Source organism: Atractosteus spatula, chromosome 8 (genome assembly GCF_055471065.1).
Source record: "Atractosteus spatula isolate fAtrSpa1 chromosome 8, fAtrSpa1.hap1, whole genome shotgun sequence".
NCBI classification, from domain to species: Eukaryota; Metazoa; Chordata; class Actinopteri; order Semionotiformes; family Lepisosteidae; genus Atractosteus; species Atractosteus spatula.
In genome coordinates, this window is record NC_142713.1 from 57,710,981 (window position 1) to 57,733,448 (window position 22,468).

General features: G+C 43.2%; 1 protein-coding gene across 3 annotated transcripts in view; it reads right to left on the minus strand.

Annotated features, from left to right (window-relative positions):
- Positions 1-22,468, minus strand: part of eea1 (early endosome antigen 1) — a 44,302-nt gene that overhangs the window by 4,125 nt on the left and 17,709 nt on the right. For 2 of the 3 annotated variants that reach the window (XM_088923059.1, XM_088923058.1), the window contains 18 exons: positions 18,864-19,202; positions 17,982-18,131; positions 15,434-15,553; positions 14,346-14,549; positions 12,667-12,867; positions 11,545-11,658; positions 10,564-10,719; positions 9,294-9,433; positions 8,004-8,334; positions 6,669-6,770; positions 6,142-6,336; positions 4,864-5,046; positions 4,426-4,611; positions 4,112-4,243; positions 3,727-3,912; positions 2,228-2,466; positions 1,455-1,575; positions 614-712 (listed from right to left, as the gene is read on the minus strand). In XM_088923059.1, coding sequence (XP_088779185.1) covers positions 614-712; positions 1,455-1,575; positions 2,228-2,466; positions 3,727-3,912; positions 4,112-4,243; positions 4,426-4,611; positions 4,864-5,046; positions 6,142-6,336; positions 6,669-6,770; positions 8,004-8,334; positions 9,294-9,433; positions 10,564-10,719; positions 11,545-11,658; positions 12,667-12,867; positions 14,346-14,549; positions 15,434-15,553; positions 17,982-18,131; positions 18,864-19,202 — 3,198 coding nt within the window. Of the gene's footprint in view, positions 1-613; positions 713-1,092; positions 1,178-1,454; positions 1,576-2,227; positions 2,467-3,726; positions 3,913-4,111; positions 4,244-4,425; positions 4,612-4,863; positions 5,047-6,141; positions 6,337-6,668; positions 6,771-8,003; positions 8,335-9,293; positions 9,434-10,563; positions 10,720-11,544; positions 11,659-12,666; positions 12,868-14,345; positions 14,550-15,433; positions 15,554-17,981; positions 18,132-18,863; positions 19,203-22,468 lie in introns of those variants that run through there. The other variant, XM_088923060.1, reaches the window with a different exon arrangement.

A 22,468-nucleotide genomic window follows, 5' to 3' on the forward strand; every position in this document is an offset into this window, starting at 1 on the left:
ATTTCAATCATCTAGGGATGTGCCGAAAGAGTGCAGCAGCCCCTCGGTTATTTCAGCAATGCGAAGCTAAGCGTTGTGAATGCAGACTACAGTGTGAACGCTTTACCATAATTACACAGCTTAACCACAGACCTGAGCTTTAACTGGTATCGGATTACAAAGCTTTACCATTTCATTCTGTATTTAGTGAAAATAAAAGCAAATCTGTTTCACATACCTGCCCTCTTTCTAATACAAACACTCCCAAACATCCAAGTGAAAGTAGGTGTTCCTTCGATAAGTGTTAGAAAAAACAACCCTAATTATGGGTGACAAGCATGAGACTACTGTCACTGACACACCCGTGTCAAAGGAAGGAAAGCTGTAGGCTTTGAAGTGAAATGAGACATCATAGAATGATCAACAAGCCACCATTTATTACAACCAACTAACAGCCATTTGGAACACAGCCCATTTGTAAATTGGAGACTTCCTGTACTTTTATTCCATTGCAGAAACATCCATGCATGTAAATAAAACCTCAACTATGAAAAACATGCTCCATGTGAAGAAAATGAAAAATCTGCAGCCTCTACCCTTAAGAAGTCATCTACTAGCAGTACAGTATACTCACCTTCCTGACAGTAACTGAAAACCCTTTCCCACAGGACATACAGTTCTGAACTTCATTATCTTCAGCCCATTTCCGAGTAAGAGCTTGGGAGTGCTTGATCTGTAAAGAGTAAGGCGAGAAACATTTAGTCTCAGATGCCCTCGGTCTCCTGGTGTGGCAGCCACAAGATAATCTGCAGTCTGAAAGCACAACACCAGCATAACTCCCGTGTATGTATTGTTTCATGTTTAATTGAACCAAGTTGGAAGAACAGAGCTCACATTCTTTCCTTGACCTGTAGAATTAATCAAGGGAAAATGGACATTTAAATTAAAGAGCCAGGCAGGAGGCCCGAGCAGGGCAATTCTATTTACCGTTATTGGATGTGACACCGGAGCACAGAGTTTTTTTGTTTTGGGGAAAGTTTGTTGTGTATCTTAAGGTTTCCCCTTTGATCTCCCACAATAAAGCCATTCTCTCAAAAATCCGTAAAGAAGAATTCACAGCACAGCAGATCCGCGTTGTCTTTTTGGGAGCCCTGGGAGATCTCTGGAATCCTCCTGCCTACTTCCAACAGATCAAAGGCTACACAAAATGAACACAAATGTTAAAAGCCGCGTTCCACTCTCGTTCAAATTTGTTTACATACTCTGACTCTTACTGAACTTTATGAAACGGGCTCTATCTTAAACGGAAAGCAAAATGTAATGTTTTTATGTTTTGTAAATTTGATATTTTTAATAATCGAAAGGCTCACAGAAACACATTAACAGGGAAGTTTGCTTTTGCAGAATTCCTGCTGATATGAAAATGTCTCTGGAGGTTCCTGGCAGACTGGTCATTATGCAGACCCAGGCCTCACCTGTAGCGACTGGTTCTCCCTTCCCAGTTCTTGCATTGCTGCCGTCGTGTCGTCCAATTTCCTTCGCATCTCCACCACTTTGGCCTGCAGCTTTTCAATTTCCCCTTCACTCTTCAAACACCTGGTGCGCAAAAAACACAAAATACCCCCCAGAATCCCAACGTTAAAACACAAGCACAGATCCACGAAACACTACAAAAGGCCATATATGGGGCTTGTACAGTTACACAAATACATCTGAGCAACCAGACCTCAAGGGTTTTTACAGCATTCATTGCAGCTGCCGTTTTACGCTGTTGCATGGCTCACTCTACGTAAGAGTTAAGAGTGTTCCAGTTTAACAGTAGTGCAAAGCTAGGTCTGAACAATGTCATAATAACAGGCGGAGACAATGTTGAAATCTGATCATTAATCAGGAAGTGGCTGACAGATTAACATATGAACTGCAAATTGATTCTGCCATATACTGGTATTATATCTACATTTTAATATATTGATTCACAAATTTTTGCAATCACACTAAACTCAACTCCTTTTGGAAAAACTATATCCGTCGGGTATCAGAAAGCTGCTTATTCGGAATAGACCTGTAGCAGCCCTGGCACCTGCCACAGAAGCACAGGGTACCAGACAGGACTCTATCTGCTTAGGAGTTGGTTCTCTGGGAGACGGACGCAGACCTGGAGCACCGACAGCGGCGGGACCTGAGCAGTGCAGCCGGTGTTCGGTCACAGCCAGGCCCCAGGGCACGGGGCCCAAGCCGCGGGGCTCACCTCTCCAGCAGCGCCCTCCGCTCGTCCTGGTTGTGCTGCACGGTGGCCTCCAACACGGCGATCTCCCCGCGCAGCTCGTCCGCCTGCTTCTCCAGCTCGCCCGCCCGCCGCTGGCTGCTCTGCCACTCCTTCTTCAGCGTGCCCAGGTTCTCGTTCAGGGCCGCGGCCTGCAGGCTCAGCCGGGCCTCCGCCTCCTCGTGCCTCTTCTTCAGCTCCTCCCGGGACTGCAGCTCCGCACCCTGCGGCCAAGCACAGCGCTGTCAACACACTCCCAGCCGCGCCGCGCACTAATCATCAGTCAAGCTCCCCGTTGATAGCGCCCTTCAATCCAGAGCATTCAAGTTACACACGGAGACAGAAAAATGCGTGGTAAGCAGAAAAAGACGGATCCATTCCGCTCATTTTCTACATGCTTCATCCAATTTAGGGACGTTGGGGGGTTGCTGGAGCCTATCCCAGCAAGCAGTGGGCACAAGACAGAGTACACCCTGGGCGAGATGCCAGTCCCTTGCAGGCCCACAGCTGGAAGAGATCAGAGCACCTGGTTAAAACCCACACAAACACGGGGAGAACATATACTGACAGGCTGAAGGAACTGAACCTTTTTATTCTGACAGTGAGGATACCCGATTCGGCGGCTCTGTGGCTAAGGATCTGCCCCTGTGGCTGGAAGGTTGCTGGTTCGTATCCAGAGGCCGGCAGAGGAATCCTACTCCATTGGGCCCCTGAGCAAGGCCCTTCACCCCAACTGCTTCAGGGGTGCTGTATAAATGGCTGACCTGCGCTCTGACCCCCAGCTTCTCTCCCTGTCTGTGTGTCTCATGGAGAGCAAGCTGGGGTCTATGAAAAGACAAATCCTTAATACAATAAACTATATCTGGCCAATAAAGTGATCTTATCTTATAAATATTTGAAATCCTCACAAGGAATTAACAAAGTCAAACAAGGTTAAAGGTCCCTGAGGACCCTCACAAAACGTATAGTGAATAGTGAAACACGAAGCAGAGGGCACAAGCAGAAGCTACAGCATGTGGAAGTGAATTTAAAACCAAGAACTGGGGTCACTTCTCTACCCAAAGGGTTGTGGGTGTATGGAACAAGCTACTCAGCCATGTTGTTGAAGCCAATAATATCAGGTCTCTTACTCATATCAACATAACAGCTATAAAGTGTTTCAGCAGATGACAGTAACAAATCAAGATGCTGTACTTCTCTATCCTGGCTAAATGTATTTAACAATGAAGATAATAAACACATCCTTTATCACAATCCATAACCAAAAAATACACAGTCATTAAGTCTTCTCTAAAACCCTAACCCTAAAAGAGAAAATAAATGAATTAGTCAATGAACTGTCACAGAGCTTTTTTAGTCACTTTGATAATCATGGACCAAATCATAGCTTGGTTGCACTGAAAGTGTCATCTGCAAGTAACAACAGTGGGGAAAAAACACATTTCCCAGCAATAATCCATGGGGCAAAAAAGAAGAAACTCTACCAGCTTGGCTTCTATCTGTTCCCGCTCCTTCTTCAGAGCCTCCTCTCTGTGGCTCTGTGCCTCCTGCGTGGCCTGGAACGTCTTCTTCTGCTGCTCCAGAGCCGAGCGGAGGCTGTCCACCTGTCCCTGGATCTCCAGCTTCTGCTGGATCAGCAGCTGCTTGGCATCTCTCAGGTCCGCAAGGTCCTGGAGGCCAGAGCAACAGACAGCACAGCTGAACGGGTTTCTAGAGATGTACTGTACGTTATTAAGAAATGCCGACACTGCACGTAAAAACACAGAATGACAGAAATGGTCAAGTAGAGCATATGAAACATTATTGTGTTAACCCCTTAGTATAAGCCACTACACAGCGAAGCAACGCGAAAATAAAATGTTCTCTCACCTTCTCAGACTGGTCCCTGCATGTCTTCAGCTCTTCACTCAGCCTGCTCACTTCCTGCTCCAGTTCGGTCTTCAATTTACTCAGGTCTGCAGCCTCTGACTTCACCTTCGCCAGCTCCTCGTCTGTCAGCCCCTGCAGGAGGATCACGCCTTTAATGGGTGACACACCACCATGTTATTGCAATAAGCCTGTCAAAGCAATAGCAGACAAGGCTCTGGGAAATGGACTTCAACGTCCACTTTTCCTTCCAAGCACAGTGATCAAGAGGAGACTGTACAGCGGGCAGAGCGGTGCCGAGGATGACCCACACAGACCTTTTCCTTCCGTGTCTCTTGCAGAGCTTTCTCCTGCTGCTTGCTCTTCTCTTCCTTCTTCGCCAGGTCTTGCTCCAGTGCTGTCCTGGCGGCTTTGAGCTCTTGGATCAGCTGGGTGCAGCTGCTGAGCTGGTTCCTGTTCGCAAGCAGCTCTTCCTGAGCAAGAGCCAGCTTGTCCTCCGAAGCCTGTGGGTGGAATGAATTCAAGAAGCTCAGATTAACTTCACTGAAACCGAACGTGGTCACCAGCATTAATGTGCAGTATCCTAAGACATCTTCTTGCAACTTTACATTTGTCTGCATAGATTACTTCCCAAGTTTTATTCTGCACAGGACTAGTTCAAACTAGGACAACACACACCTTTATTTTGCTACATGTGGACACATTAAATACACATCTTCATTTGTCAATGAGATTCTACTGTATAATTGGCCCACCTTGAGATCTTGCCTGATAGCAGATAGTTCAGATTCCTTCCCATAAAAGTCAGACTGCAGTTTTTCAAGGCTGTCCTTGGTGCTATCCAATCTCTTCTGAAGGTCAGCACGTTGTCCTTTCTCTGCACTGAGCTCTAGTGACAATGCTGTTACCTGCTCTTTCAGTTTACCCTCTGCATCAACCTGCAAAGTAACAAAGCCCAGATCAATGTGGCAATGCTTTGTGTGAGATTTTGATGCAGTTACTGGTATTTACAAACAGTTCAAAGCATTTATGTTTTGGTTTCCAGTCTTTTGCTGTTTGGGGTTGAAAAGTTTACACGAGAGTCTTGAATGTAAACCACAAAAATGCAGTGTCCATGCAAGCTCCCTTTTGACATGCACAGACACACAGAGTTTAAAAAACACAGAAGAGTAACAGCACCCTGGAGTTTTGTAGATTCTTTTATTCAATATGAAAAGGAACAAAAACCAGGAAAGTATGCAGTCACGACCTCGTAACCTTGTAAAATCCAAAGCAAATTTCTATGAAAAACAGGCATTTTTGTTCAATTCATTTCAGCAGACTTATTACAAATGTGGGGCCAATTGTTCTAGTACAACTGTAGTCCTGGAGAGCTCCTATCCACTGTATCTAATAGAGTTGTGGGTGATCAGAACTGATCAAACAAATCTTCAACACCTTTAAAAACCGAGGAGTGACCAAGGAATTCTGCTGGGAAATAGCTGTACAGCCAGGACTAGCCTGCCCTGACCTCTATAAACATACTGCTACAGCACAGCCGCCCGACAGAAGGTAAGATTCACCTTAAACCTCAATGGCATCTCTCACTCCCAGTCAGCTGGCATAAGGAATGAGTGCCTGCTGCCAAGTGCGTGCGTGCCCCACACAGGAGGACAAGAACACTTGTGCCACGTGGAAAAGCAAGCTGCACAAACCCTGGTACTGCTTTCGCAGATGGCACCCGGCTTTGGAAGGTGAGTAGCCAGTGTTTCCAAAGAGCTGACAGCTGTGGGCTGTGCGCCTCACGCACTAAACAGTGACCTGCTGAGTATTTTACTAGTGCCCAGTACAGTAGAATACCAGGAAGAGAACTGGGGTATTGGATATAAAAAAACAACATGGAATTGGATTTCAAACGCTTTACAACATGTTAGAAAAACGATTAGAGAACTAATTAAAAAAAATAAATTCTTGCCATGAGGGAATCGACATACCATAATCTGTTGTTATGCGATAAATCTGCTGTTTCGTATTGAAAGAATGACATCACTTGCCTTCTGGGAATGGAGAGCTTGTAAATCACTCAGCTGGTTTCCCAGCTTCTTTATCTCCTGGGTGAAGGACTCCTGGGCTGTGTTTAACTTGTCCTGAAGTTGCTGCTCGCTCTTTTCCTTCTCCTTCAGAGCCTCTTGTGCCTTTGAAAGCTGTGCTGTTAGAGACGTCAACTGGGTTTTCAGCTCCTTCTCGCTCTGCAAAAACAATAGGCCTTTCTGACTTACTGACTTTCAAAGGCTATTATGTGTCAAGACTTGGAAAACAGTACGGAAAATAGTGCAATATGCACCTACACAGAGAATGTTTACCTGTCCTGAGAGCTTTAAAATTGAAGAAACTAACCTGTGAGTGTGAATTCAGACCGGTAATTGACTATAAGAACTATTACTTTGTCCTCACAAAGTGAAAGCTCTGCTGAGTACCATATAGTTCTACCATGTTTACAAAACTAAGATGCACATAGCTTTGGAAAAGCATTAAAGCCCATACAAAACAACTCTGTGACAAAGATCTTTATTTTAATTACCTCTTCCCTCTTTTGGAGAAGACCTTTCACTTCACTGATTTCTTTAGAAGCACACTCGGCTTTCTTCTGAAGCTCCAGTCGGACTTGCTGAACAGATTTTTCCTAAAGAGAGTGTTTAAAAAAAATTAATCTTCCACTTATGGTCTTTGAGTAGTTTATTTTAGAAATAGTACAAAATAATCTCTTTGTCAAAACAACAGCATGAGTGAAAGTTTGTTTCCCATCTTGCTGGCAGTAGCTTGCGCATTTCTCTTCGGATAAACTTTTGTCATAAATAACAGTTACCATCTTAAAGACTGTTGCTGGAGCACTTGGACATCGTTGGAGCATTCGATACTGATTTAGGAAGATCAGGAAACTCTCGAGGACAATGAAATTCAAAAGGATTTTTTTCAAAATGTCACGACTGGGCAAAAACCTGGCAGGTGAAGTGCAATATGGGTACAGGGTTTTGTATGAAGATGTAAACTACAAATACAAAGAGGAAGCCTGAGCTAGGACAGACTCCTTATGAAAAAGACTAAGGTGTTTATGCTGACACATTTACATATTCTACACAATATGGGGAAAAATTAATATGGGCAAACTTTTGAAAATTGTCATTGAAGGACGCTCATAATCCACAAATGAACGTGTCATTTAGAATATTATGTACAATTCTGGTCACCATGTTAAAGAACAGATATTACTGTCCTGGAATCAGTCCAGAGAAGAGCAACCAGGTGCATTCTAGGGCTCAAGGGAATGTCCTATACGGTCAGGCTGAAGGAACTCAACCTTCTTACTCTTGAACACCGAAGACCATGAGTGGACCAGGGGGGGATTCATGGGAATTTTGTACTTGAGGGAAGTTTCCAGTTCACCCAGTACTGGCTGTTGTGCACACTGAGAAGGACACAAGTGAGCCCTGCATTCCTAACCCTAACATGAACTCCAACACTGCACATACTGGGTAAAACACACTGGGGGAAATCCTACGGGAAATGAAAATGCTGGCTACAGGACATGTTTGGAAGCTGTGATTTCTGTGGATGGAGGTGCTACCAAGTACACACTGACGGGGTGCCTGAATGTTTGCAAATGCCATACTCACCGTTTTAATTTGAATATCTACAAATCTGTAAATCTGTAAAGGGTTGTGTCAATCTCTTTTTACTTAGAGATTCACTGAAACATACAATTTGACCAGGGCTGGCTAAACATTTCCACACAACTGTACATACAAACTGGTAAGGTAGTCTTGAGCATCATGCCACCAGACATCATAATGACTTATTTTTCACATAAATCCTGCAGTTTCATAGTCATCAATCAAAGAATATTAAATCAGCCAACCTTTTCGTCCAGAGAAGCCTTTGCACTTTGTCTCTCTTTCTGAAACTGAGCCTGTGTCTCTTTCAGAGACTGCGAGACGTTGGACAGGTTCTCCTTGGCCGTCGTGAGATCTTTCGAGAGAGACTCCTTTTCCTCCCGTGTTTTCTGAAGGGCCCCCGTTAGGGACTGAACTCTGGCCTCTAGCTCCGCCTGCCGTGTCTTGGCCTCTTGGGATATTTTCTCCAGGCTCTGCTTGAGGCCCTGGCTTTCCTCCTCTCTCTTGCTCAGCTGCTGCGTCATCTCTTCCAGAGCACTGGATTTCTTCCGCAGTTCTTCTTTCAGGTCTGCAGCCCTTCAGAAAGACAGGCAGAAAATAAACAATTTAAGACCGATTTTAAGAACAATTTAACCACTCCTGGGTCTGGAGAGTGCAAATCCAGTAAGGCTTAGCCACCCAATTATTGTGAACAGCTGTGAGTTACTGATCAATTAAGCAAGCATTTTCCTTAATAAAGGGAAATCTGGTCTTTTGATGGATGAAAGACACTCATCGTTTTGTTCCAAATGACACCCCAGTTGCTTAATTTACTCCTTCACCTGCTTAAAGGATGACAACTCAATTCCTTCATATCTTTTTAGATTTTTGATCTATCAACCACTTAGAAATGCTGCTAGATTAGGGCTCTTCAGCCCCAGGAGGGGACACGACTTAAATGATATACCTGGCTCACATGTGATAGAGCTTATTTAAAAAAGTCTTAGCATCTGCAATGGCTATCCACTGCCTTTACAGTGTCATTGGCACTGTTAGGTATAAAGCACTGTGCGCCACATTTTGTTTAACTCACATCTAAATGCTTCTGAACAATTTTTTACTTAAAGCAGAAACCTCTACCAGTTAAAATGTGATTGTAATTTCTAACACTTATTCCTTCTTACCTTGCTGAGCTCTATCACTAACGGAGACAATAAATCAAACACACAACATAAGGCTCCACAGCCGAAACATTGTGTTTCCTTTCTTCTTTCTTCAGCATGGAATAAAGCTTTTACTTGTTCCTTTGCAGCCTACGCATGCTGACGCAGCTCCCTACTTGAAATAATTCAGGGATACTGTAGCCATTCTTAATGAGAGGACATTTTTTACACAAGTGCCTTCACATCTTTGTGGAAACTACTGAGCTCCATCATCAGCAGGGGTTTGACAGAGAATTACCTTGCCTCATTATTACAACAATAATGCTTTGGGCTGGCAATGTTCTCCCATAGGTGGCTCTACGTGTCTCTTGGCAGTAATTCTGGGTGTCTTACCCCCTCTTCTCTGCATCCAGCTGCTTGCTGAGCTCCTTTGCTTGGCTGTCAGTTTCCGAGACCTGCTGCCTCTGTTTCTGCAGCTCCTGCTGAAGCTGCCCCTTGCTGGTCCTCACTTCCTGGAGATCCGCCTCCAGCTTCTGTTGAAGTAACGACAGACACCTGAAGACCCCTGACCAGACATGCTACTGTTAAAAGACAGGGCTGAAAGGGTCTCTCGAGACGAATGCAAAAAGACTAGCCCTCCTGGCTTCAGATATAATTGCACTTCCACCTTGTCTCCAACTGTAACATCTCTTTCATGTTTCACTGCGATTCTAACGAACTCCACTGGGTTTACTTTATCAATGTCTTTAAGGAATCTGTAATACTTGGATTAGCGCCCTCATAGCCCTCAGCCTGTCAGTGTAGGACAGTCCCTGGAGCTCCAGAACGTATCTGGTTGCTGTCCTCTGGACTCATTCCAGAGCAGCAATATCTTTCATGCAATTTGGTGACCAAATCTGCTCATTTTTATAATGTCTGGTTAAGTTGTTTTTTTTAAGTTGTCTCTGCCTACTAGGTTTATATAAAAGTATATCTGCAGTTCACAAAATAGAACTTTCCCATCACAGCACACAATTTACATTTCTGCATTTATTTATAATTGCTTTACCATCTAGTCAATACTATCACCTACCAGCCTCCAAATCACAAACAACATGATTAGCAAAGCAGTACCATAATGTGCTAAATTTTATTTTGTAAAACATATTTACTAGTCTCATCAGGTTCATGGAAAACAATCACCCTCAACCACGAGAGGTTGGCAATGCCAATATATATATTCGTATGAGCTTAACATGCAGAAGTTACATAGTTATATTGTCACAGTCAGGTGCCTCAGCCAGTCGCGGCTGGCATCATCCAAATCGGTGAAGTTGCCGGGGCACCTGAAGCGAGGGCAGGAGTGTAGAATGTGGTTGTCCGTCTGCTCCTTGCCGTCGCCGCATTCGCAAATTGTGTCATCAGTGAGGCCCCACTTGTGTAGGGTGGCCCAGAAACGGCCGTGTCCGGTTCTTAGTCGGTTCAACTTGACCCAGGCTTGTCTGGGTAGGTCATTGGCAATGCCAATAAAAGGATGCTAATAACATTTTGCATGAGAAAAGCAATATTCTGAGAGCTCATACAGCCCTGCCAGATTTGAACAGGAAGTCTATTTAACTTGCCATTCATGCCCGAGGTGTACAGAGGAGCTGCGAGGCTGCAACGCAGCGATCGGGACACTCACCTTCACATGCCCTTCCAGCTGCTCCACCTTGTGCTCAGAGCTCAGCAGCTTCTCCCTGCACTCCTTCTGACTGCTCTCCAGCTGGCTGCAGAACTCCTGCTTGTCCTGCAGCTTGGCACTCAGCTCTTCCAGCTGAGCTTTGCTTTTGGTCAGCTCCTGCAAGGAGGGAAGAGGCAGGGAGGTCAACGAAATGAGAAGAAGTAGCTACAACGCGGTGGAGGTTTTCGAAAAACATTCCCCCGCAGAAATGCAGCTAATTTCCTGAACCAATTCTGAGAGCCAAGGCAGATCTGTGAAATCATCTTATAATTGGGTAAAGTCATGCTCGTGACAATCCCTCACTACATCCACTGTACTATATTACTGCAGTCCTACAGATTTTACATTTCCCTTTCCAGGCACAAATTTTCCTGCCTCTGACTTTCCCGGACCCAGCATTTCTTAAGATAAGATCACTTTATTGGCCATGTACAATTTCTTGCATTAGGAATTTGTCTTTTCGCATACCCTAACTTGCTCTCCATGAGACACACAGACAGGGAGAGAAGCTTGGGTCAGAGCGCAGGGTCAGCCGTTTATACAGCACCCCTGGAGCAGCTGGGGTTAAGGGCCTTGCTCAGGGGCCCAACGGAGTAGGATTCCTCTGCAGGCCTACGGGATACGAACCGGCAACCTTCAAGCCACAGGTGCAGATCCTTAGCCAGAGAGCCACCGCTATGCTACTCAAGCCGCTAAGTGTCAGTGACTGTTCATTATACCCAACTGCAAACAGGGCGGGACATACCAGTCTTCTCAACATTCAATGGAGTGAAAGACTTTAGCATTTGACCATATTTCATTAGAACTGGGTCCTTCACCTCTCAAAGATGTAACAATGAGAGCTATTTCTGATTTATCCATATATGCTGTTTCACAACCTATATACAGTACTGTATTTTCACTTGAGATGCTGATGAAGACCGTGGATGAGGTCTTCCTTACCTGCTGTTTGTCCTGCAGTGCATGTTGGGCTGTCTCCAGGTGATTCTGCAGGTCAGCCCTCTGGGCAGTCTTGGCAGCTTCAGCAGACAGCAGCAGCTCGGTCTTTGCCTTCAGCTGAAACACTAACCTCAGTCAGACCTTCGGCCTTTTTTTTGTCATTTAATACGCAGCTGCTCTGTTTTAGCAATTCAGGTAGTGTCCCTGCATGTTTTAAAGGCCAACTGTTGTCCCAATTTCTCAGACCGGTTATTAAATGTCAGTAACAAAGTACATTCACTGCCCATTAATAAAAATCTGTAAAATTTCAATTTAAGCAAAAAACGGTGAACTTTGTGAAAGACTGGATGGCGCCATGCTGTCGCAAAACCCCTCGTCTCGTCACAGGCAAGATCGAGAGTTTGCACAGATTGTGACATGATGCAGCCCTTCCTGCTCACTAGTCACTGTAATGACTAATGTAATGTGACATGAGTGAAAAGGTGAAAAGGTACAGGTTTGTTCCAATGTGACCTGCATGCAGAGTTTACAACTGGTATTTGTCAGTAAAACCGTATGGTAGCCGAGAGCAAGTGATATATTCACAAGCCTGCTTCTTTACAATGTAATAAGGCCGCAACGCATCACTGCAAGTTCTGTTACCTCAATTCTGAATCGCAGAACATGGCACTGCGCATACCTGGAACTTAAGTCTAGTTTGAGATGTAAATTGGAGGTTTTACGATCTTACTTTTACTATGGTTTGGAATGTACTCATCATAATCATGAAATAAAAAAATAGCGTTCCCCTTTAATGTCCTAATCATAACTGTGCGTTTAATACTGCAGCACACCCCAGATGAACCGTAGAGGCTCATATAATATAAAAAATACAAAACGTCCACACTTTCCAACTTTAACAAAAGCAAAAATCTTATATTTGGTATCTTAAAGGAGGTTTTAACTCCTTGCAGAGTGTTTCAGATTTATAGGAAACAGACAATTTCTCAGGTTTCTCTTTGCTGGTTTTACATCAGAGTTTATATCGTATTTGAGATTTTTGTATGCGGTGTGAGCATGCCTGCCCCATCTTTCAATGAAGGTGAGGAAGCTTCGTCTCTCCCACTTTTCTCAGTTTGCACATACCTGAGTGTCTAGCTGGGCCACCTTCTCTCTGCTCTCTGCGAGCTGGGCGTTGATCTCTTTGAGGGAGGCCTCAAGCGAGAGGCAGCGGTCTCGCGCGGTCTGCAGGTGCGTCTTCTGCTCCTGGACTTGCTCATGCAGGTTGTCCTGGGCCTGCTTGTGGCTCTCGGACTGGTTCTTCAGCTTGTCGGTCAACTGGGCAACCTGCAACACGACCACCCACACTGTACATCAAGCGCAGCACAGAAGTGGAGGACCCACAAAGAGGTCATTTAATCCTCACACGGCTTGAAAATCTGAAAGTTTTTCCATTAGATTCCACTTGTTGCCCGATTTTGTCAGATCACTGAAACTATGAAAGCCTGGTTTTGGTCAGTATTGGGATGGAAGACCTCCACTGGCAGACCAGTAGGTGGCACTTCTTCCCCTGGAGCAGAATTTACTAAACAAATGCACCAATACGGTGACCGGGGACAATGTGCAGTACTGTAGAAGGTACCATCTTTCAGAGCAGATATGAAACTGAGGCTGTGCGTTACAGATCCCACAGAACAGTTCAATAGAGTAGGGGTGTTGACACTGGCTCAATCCTACTCCCATGCTCCTGCTTCTGTAGATGAAGTTTGGCCACTCTTATGTGTAAAATGCTTTGTGTTCCCCTGATACGAAGAGTGCGATATAAACATAATTAATAATTATTATGATGCTATTTCAAGCACTAAATGAACAATTAAAGAATGACTCTTTACACATTTTACATAATTTCACATTTTTAAACTAAGCAACCGAATATTCACAAAGTATAGCAATAGAAATATTTGTGGTGCTTGTTGTTATATATTTTAAAATGTGATATTGTGTCTTTTATGTGTTCTAACGATACCTGAAGAGCACAAAAGCAATGGTTTTGATTGCTTTAAAATGATATGGTTTTATTTCATGCACACCCTATTTAGCAAAATGCTAAAAATATTCTATCAGGAGACCTCCTTATGAGAAGAGGTTTAATACAGAGAAATAAAAAAGTTTGTGTGGGGGGAGCTTGCCAAAACAGCTCATTTTACACAGGCTCAATTCTAATGGGAACATCACAAGGAAGTGCACCTTTTGTAGCTCGCGGTCAGTAGAAGCCTTTTTAAAGCTGTGGAATGAAAATTTAATGAGGACTATAACTTTAACTGGGAAACCTTATCAGCCCCAAAAAATGTTAAAAGAATACAGTTTACAGGGCAAAGTGTCTGGCGCCACAAGAGCTGTGTTCAGAGATGTGGTGTTAGGCTCAGTGTTTTTAGTTTCACAGGAGCTGTGTTCAGGGGTGTGGTGCTAGGTTCAGTGTTTTAAGTTTTACAGGAGCTGTGTTCAGGGGTGTGGTGCTAGGTTCAGTGTTTATAGTTACACAGGAACTGTGTTCAGGGGTGTGGTGGTAGGGTTTAGTGTTTTTAGTTACACAGGAGCTGTGTTCAGGGGTGCGATGTTAGGTTCAGTGTTTTTAGTTACACAGGAGCTGTGTTCAGGGGTGCAGTGTTGGGTTCAGTGTTTTTAGTTACACAGGAATTGTGTTCAGGGGTGTGGTGGTAGGGTCTGTGTCTTTAGTTACACAGGAGCTGTGTTCAGGGGTGCGGTGTTAGGTTCAGTGTTTTTAGTTACACAGGAGCTGTGCTCAGGGGTGCGGGAGGTTGTACCTGCTCCTGCAGTGCATGGTTCTTCTCCTGCAGCTGACTGAGCACTGCAGTTTCCCCCTCACCAGCCTGGATCTTGGCACACAGGTCCTCCCTCTCTGCCTCCAGCTGGCTGATGTTATCTTTGCTTTTCTGAAGCAGGGCCTCCAGATTTTGGATCTTCTGGTCTTTATCACCAATCTGACGCAGCACCTGCTCCAGATCATTCTACAACAATGGAGTACATTCACATACATTTAGGACGGGTTAGCCAACCAAACATACCCATTTTGTATAACCTGGGACAGTGAAAGTGAAAAGAGGGAGTGATGTACCACACTATGTCGTACAATTGTTCCCATATTAAAACACAACTTACAGGAAAGACCTTTATGCACAGAAAACATACACTCAACGGTGAAGTCTAGTTTTGTTTTATACATTAATGGGATTTTTAAAACTCAGGTTCTCATATTTGTTAATAATTAAAAACTAAAAAAGTTCTGATCAATACTACTAATCAATGAAATGGTGAGGGTCAAAAACTATCAGTTCTTAGTTTCATGTACTTCATGTTTCATGTTTTTTTGGAGAGCCTAACCTTGACCAGAAGCGCTCCGACTATTGCTGAATGTATTCCATATCCTTGCCTGAAAAGCGAACTAGACACTACAGTGACCAAGGACACACATCTTTCAAAGGACATGTTAAACTGAGGTTGGTCATTACAACAAGCAGCAGCGTGGCTGCTGCTGCATCCATACCTGAGGTGGGATCACTCTTATGTGTAAAACACTTTGTGATCCCTTGAAATGAAAACGTTAAGGTTTTTAAACTGCTGATCCCTGACGCATCAAAACCAAAGTCTATCTTCCTGTCAGGTCTCCCAGTCCTCCTTCCTTCTTTCTCTGGCAAGCTCTTTAGTTCAGTTCAAATTCTCTGACTAGTCTCCTTCCTGTGCCACCTCACTGCAGATCTGCATGACACATCAGGTCCCGCTACAGGACAACGCAGCCTCTGAGTGCTCTTGGCTTTGTGTTGGATGAACTGGAGTTGGACTATGGCTAACCAACATTCACCCCTACGTCAGCTCTTCATAAAAGCGTGCTCACCTGGGCCTCGCGCAGCTTGGCGTTGGTGCTTTGCTGCAGAGCCTGCACCTCCTGATGCTGCTGTCTAGCCTTGTCAAGCTGGTGCTGCAAGTCAGTCGACTTTGTTGCGTTCTCCTTCAACTGCGAGCAATAAATCGAAAAAAAAGAAGAGGAAACGTTCTAAAACCTATTTGAAGCTTCTTAAATCAATGCTTGCATCTTGGGGTGAACGCTTATCTGGCCTCTGACTTGGCTGAATAAGTACAGGCCCTTTCTAATGCCCTGCCCTCGCGTGGCTACCGCTCGAGCGAGGAAATGCTCAAGACTGGAGGCCTTCCTCTTAGCTTTTCTTTCAACGTTCCTACGTGTGCCGGACTGTGCTGTGAATCACTGACATGACAGCTGACCGAGGAAGGGTCCTCTAAATTGGACATGTGACCAGAACAACAGGAGATGAAACGTGTGACGGAACGTGACTAATAAACAGCAACACACTGCAGCTTTCTTTCGAACGTGCAGTTCCCTGTGAGGCAAGGAATGGAAAGCCGTGCTGGGTGAAGAGGGAGCAGATGACACAGTACAGGCAAGGTCTAAAAAGAGTCCCTTTTTTAATTTGTACAAAACACTACAAGTGTTCATTGCTCAGAGCGACCGGATGTCTCTTTAGGTTATACTGAGTCTTGAGAGGAATGCATGCTGCATCATTATACCAGTGACTATGGGTGCAGCTTTTCTGCTGCATCTCAAGAGAAGTTTAGTTAAAACGATAAAAAGTAACAATTCATCTGAACACCTATGTACATACCTTCTGTACATAGAAAAAGCCATCTTATGTGCTTAAAAGCTACCAAAAGCTTTCTCAGAATAAGGGAAGACCACCACTGTACGAGTATCAATACACTTAGCTAAGAGGGCCAAGTTGACCAGGCATTCTTATATTTATCAGATAAGTACCTGCCATTAATGAATTAGGTTTAAGAATTAGAATTAAGAAGTATTTTAGAAACAAGTCACTGTAAATTGTGAACTTAATGCTTTCCTTCAAGAGTGAAAGGGGTGGTATCTCGCGCTTGAAGTAGGGGCCTTATTATGTTTGAACAGTAACACACTAAGAAGTGATTAAGAAGAAGGCATAACAATAAACCACTGTTAAAAACAGAAGGGAGATTCGTATTCAAAAATACCTAAAAACCCATGAAGTGTAACCCATCATTTCCTGGTTGTTTTCCAGGCTGCATCCTGAACACTGTTTGGCACAGTTTTTTCTGAGAAAAGTAAGTCTTCCAGACTATCTTCAGTTATTTTATTACATTTCATGCCACTGAGAAAATTGTGTCTGACATCTGGAGCTGGCTTCATGTTGAGGTTTGTATGAAGTAATGGAAAATGTTTTGAACATATTATAAATTTCTTTGGGATCCAATGTCAAATCTCCTGTTGGACTGCAGGTGACAGGTAATTGCAATACATTGATATCTCAATTTTTATTTTTAGCCAATTTGCAAGTAAGTGCCCTGCCTTGTCACTAAACGTAAAAGTCAGTAAAAGTGAGTTAGTTCTGTTAAAATTAATTGTACGATCAAATACCTTTGTTTAGTTGAGGTTTAACTTGAACATGTTTATATAATTGTCTAATGGGGATCAAGCATGCTTGTGGTCACGTAATAAAGCAATCTTCCAACTGTTCAGTTTATTTTCTTCCCGATTTGTCATCCTGAAGGATATATGGGTTTACAACTGAATTGGCTTCATCAATGCTCTCCTCCCCACTGATAGCTGGTGTGTGGTGAGCATATTGGCGAACTTTGGCTGCCGTTGCATCATCAAGGTGGGGCTACACACTGGTGGCGGTGGAGGAGAGTCCCCGCTACCTGTAAAGCACTTTCAGTGGAGTGTCCAGAAAAGCTCTATATAGGTGTAAGGAATTATTACTATTATTACTATTCTGTGCACATTCAACAATGTGATTAAACTCTAGAAAGCCAGGCCGTTCTTTGTGAAATCCAAATCCATTCAATTAAATTAGCGTAATTTTAATAATGTTTTAAATAATAATATATTATTATGTATTAACTAATGATGTATGGAATGTTATTAAATTCAATCTAAAAGCTTATCGTTGCATGGTCAAAGGTGTTATTTGAGTGAAAAGTGGTGTCCGTAATTCTGGATATAATAGAAACATTTAATCAGGAAAAACACTTTGTAGCGCAGAGACTAGAAGTATTTCATTAGATGGCAGGACTCTGAAAATAGCAAATACCACCCAAGACTAATTCCAGCATATGTGCTGTATTTCTATAGAGTAATGAGAAAAGTTAGCATGCTTGAGGGCTTGACTGGTCATCCACTGACACCGTGAGGTTTTTCATTTACTTACTATACATAGTTGCCCAAATGTAAAATCTGATTCATGTGTTCTGAGCTGCACTTGTAACATTCAGTTGGTTCCTTAGCTTGAAGTTTTACTTAGCGATACGCGATGGAAGGGCTGGATGGACAAGAGGGGGAGACGCACAGCGACACAGCCTGCTTCCCGCCGGCGGGGCGGGTGGAGCATCAAGCCCACCTGTTCCTCGGCCCGCGAGAGCTTGAGCTGCAGGTCGGCCACCTGCTGCTCCCTGTCCTTCAGCTTCTCCCCCGAGAGCTGCCGCTGCTCCTTCAGGCGGCCCTGCACCTCCCCGAGCTGGCGCTCCGCCTCCAGCAGCTTGGCGTGCAGCTGCAAGGGAACACACACACACACTCAGGGTGACCCAAGGTCCGGCTCAGCCCCGCCCACCTGAGGAGGGCCACCTGGAGCTCCAGGGCAAAATAAACTGCGCGTGTGTTCAGAGCACTCAGTGGAAGTGTCACGGAAATGTCAGCCGACGGCTCTTTCATTTCATTTGTACATGCCCTCCCCACTGAGCACTTTTATGCAACGAGGTGGGAAAAGTTCCGTTGCTAAGGGAGATCAAAAAAAGGTTGTAAAAGCACTGACGCAATGTAGGATCCTTAACAGAATTCTCTAAAGCTCTGCCAATTTGGCGCATCAGAGCAGAAACAACAGAGTGAGAGGGAGTATAGTATGTTAGCTCATCACCTTCTTTGTCATGTAGAACGGCATCGTGTTCAGGCTAAATCTATATGCATCGGAGGCAGTAAACGTAAAAAATTCAGACCATCTGTCCAACATTATGCCGCTTTAAAAAAATAAACGCCATTTCGGAATGATAATGAATACAATATCGTTTCATCATACTAGCTTTTTCCAAGACTCTGAAAAAGTCTATGAATAAATGTTGAAAAAGCTCATCAAAGACTCACTATTTATGATTAGAAATATTTGTGTTGTTTTGATTTTAACTGGCCTCTGAGAGAAACAACATTACAAAACGCAAGGCTGTCAGAAGACACAATGACAGGCTGTTGCAAAAGATATTTCTAAAGCTCTTATTAAGACCGTCCCTACCTGGTTGATCTCAGTCTGTTGATGGAGTCCTTGCTGTTCCTTCTCTTCCTTCTGCTGCTGGAGCTGCTTGAACTCAGCTTTGAGCTGCTGGTGCTTGACCTCCAGCTCCGACAGCTCCTGCTTCAGCTTGTGGCTGGTCTCCCCTCTCTCGCTGAGCTCCGCCTGGGCTCTCTGGAGAGAGGCGTCGGTGGACGAGGCCTGGGCCCGGAGCTGCTGGCAGTCAAGCTCCTTCTGGTGCAGGCTGGCTTGCAGGCTCTTCTTGCTGGCCAGCTCCTCGCCGAGGCGTTCATCCAGCTCCCGGCACTCCTTGTCTTTCTTGGACAACTTCTCCGACAGACTCTGGAAACAATTGCGTAGGACCACGGATCAGCCCACACAGAGGATCCACCACATCTTTCATCGGATTGGATCACAGTAACGACCCTACCTGCCCTGGGAAACAGGTTGTACACTGCCAGATGCACAGGTATTGGGCCAGTGAAGTGAAATGAATAATTTTGGTTGGGTATAATGGAATTTGTATTTCAGATGAAAACAATAATAATAGGGAAAACTACAGAATTTCAGCTTTTGTTTCTGGCACTATGGAAACTGGAACTTTGACATGTTAAAACAAAGTCATTGGGGTTCAATCCCACACATTTCAGGTAAACATGTAAAGGGACGCTTGCACACTGTTTGCCACGCGTGAGCCATCTTGATACTGAACTGCGCACCTGTTCATTTCTACCCTAAGTGGATACTTCCTCACTGGAAGAAATCTTCTGTAGCTCAATCTCAACACAAAACGTCTGACAAACACCTGCATGGAACGTTCACACAGCACAAGGCAGCTGACGAAGGGGGCTGAATGTGTACCATGTGTATAATGTATTAATTTCACGTCATTATAAAATATTATGACCAATGAATAGAATGACTCATTATAAACACACTTGCCTCCACTACTAACATACCAGGATATTAAATACCAAAGTTCCATTTAAAATACTATTTTTGTTCCTTTTAAGTAATTTCAGTTACAATAAGTGTACCACCATCTTTTAAAATGAAAAAAGCTGAAAATAGTGAAAAGCTCTTTGGCGATAATCAGGCAGACTGTAGCTAGTCTTTTAAACAAAATGGTTATCACCTCTTGAAAGTAAAAGTTTATTCCTCTGAATTAACTTCTACATCAAGATTACAGTATATGTGTCCCTAAAGAAATATGCCAAAGCATTATTTATACTACAATTTAGTATTTTACGACACATTATATATATATATCAAAAATTATATTAATTTTATGAATTACATAAGATATTTGGTTCTAAACATTGGCCAATACAGGCAGATTAAGAAGGGCTTAATTAACAGAATAAGATGCTGGAAATTGCCAAATTAAGAGGTACCCAGAAATCGACATTGAACTTTACTCCAGAGCAGCAGGCTTTGTTCAAACCACTACCGAAGAGAGATGAAGATGACATACTGCTACATAGTTTGCTCATTTCTGATTATTGAATGGGCTTCCTCACGTTAGGGAAGAGAAGCTGAGAGGTCTACAGCTGCCATCTTTTTATAGAGATTTTATCCGACAAATGTTATACACTCTCTGCCAAACAAAGGCTCAGCACTAATCTAACCCAGAGAGGGCAAAATGATTCATGCAACGGGACCTCTCCCTTTTCCTGCCCCACACAACATCGTCTGGACATTTTTTTTGTTGCTTCCAAGGTAAATACATCATCAAGGCGTGCTTGGCACTGAAGCTGAATCCCTGACAACCATACCAGACCGTGCCAAAATGCCAAACAAAGACAAAGAGCTCTTGGCGCATCATATATTCAATTGTGACATTTTATTCTCCATGATAAAAGCTCCCAATGCGTGATGTAAAATTATCCTTGATTACACCTTAATTCGGCTGTGCAGTGTAACATGAGTTTAGAGTAATATTCGCTTTGATGACATGTGTAATCTAATAGAATATTAATACTAGCTGGCTGGATATCGCAAAAAGCAAACAGATTGAGAAGAACTCTCTTTGCTCTCCCATATAAAAGTTCTATACTCTAAGTTATCAGGCAAGTTGAATGAGCAGGACTAGGGTAATTATGTGTCCTCAGTTGTAATATATTACTCAATATGAGTTACTGACAGTTAAAACAGTTTGCCTTGAACAGAGAACAATTTGACGACTTCTGTCAAGAAACAGTCTGTTTTTCTCACTTGGTTTTTTTAACTATATTCAGCTGAAGACTAGCTCGTTGAATAAAATCCAGGGCTTTCTTGATGACACAACTCAAAACTCTCTACACAAGACATGAATAGTCTTGAGACGGCTCTTTTTCAGAAGTAAAAGAGCTCTTTCTCTCCATCAGATAAAATAAATTTGGATACAGCCTGGAATAATAATAATATAGAGCAAAACATAATAACTTCAGTGTGAAATTTTAAACAGATTCTACTACACCCCCTGAAGAATTGGAGAAGATTAAGAGACATGGCACTGGAACGTGTTTAAAATGTAATAAATGCAAAGGATCATTAGTCCATTTACTATGGACTTGTCAGCCCATTCAGTCCTTTAGGACATCACTGTGGAGAGAACGCTTGTGAATTTAATTAATGCGATTAAAATAACTCCTATTACCTGTATGCTTGGTCATTTTTCAAGGTTTAAAGCATCAGCTCAGCATAAAAAATACATTTTTGATTCTCTGTATTCTTGCTAGTATTACTAGTATTCTAGTATAACTGGGTGAATACTAAAGGACTATCATACACAGAATGGATTAAGGAAGCTGTGTTTCAAAATAAATGGAAAAATAGCTTATAGCTTGAGGGGAAAATTAATTAATTTAAACATGTATGAGAGCCATGAGAAGCTAACGTGAATGGCACCGCAGACAAAATATTGTGAAAAGAATATAAAAAAAAATAATGGAATAAAATAAGAAAAAGGTAAGTTTAATACTACTTACAAGTCCATTTAAAACTGAGAAAAGGAGACATTTCATTATGCAAAGCGTTGCAAAACTGGAACAATTTATTCAGCCATATAGTTGAAGCAAATACCAGGTTAGTTTCAAAACACAGCTGGGTGAAACCCTCAGCTACTATTAGATGGGCCAAATTTCCTCATCTCATTGGAAAAGAAGATACCATAAAGCATCTTCATCAAGGAAGACCAAGGACAACAATATAATATCCAAAACAGTCTGAATCCTGCAACAGTTTTTAAGTGTTTCCAGACTGAAACAATAACAGGCCATATCAAACACTACAGAACCTCACATTCATTCATGGGAGCATTTTGGAATGAATTAAAGATGACAATACATTCCAATATTTTCATTGAACTAAAACCTACTGACAACATAAAAGCCACCTGTTGCCCAAAATGTTTTAAACAACACGAACTACAACAAAACAGAAAATGATTATGAGGAACTGCAACAAAGCACCGACAGGTACTCTGAGCCACCGGCTGACTCTTAGTAGCGGTCTTGTGCAGGCAGTTATGTGACTGTAACTCATGGACATTACAGATTCGCTTGTGAGTGTATAGTTCACTTACTACATATTCTCACCGGCAGACTCTGGAAAGAATGCACATGCAT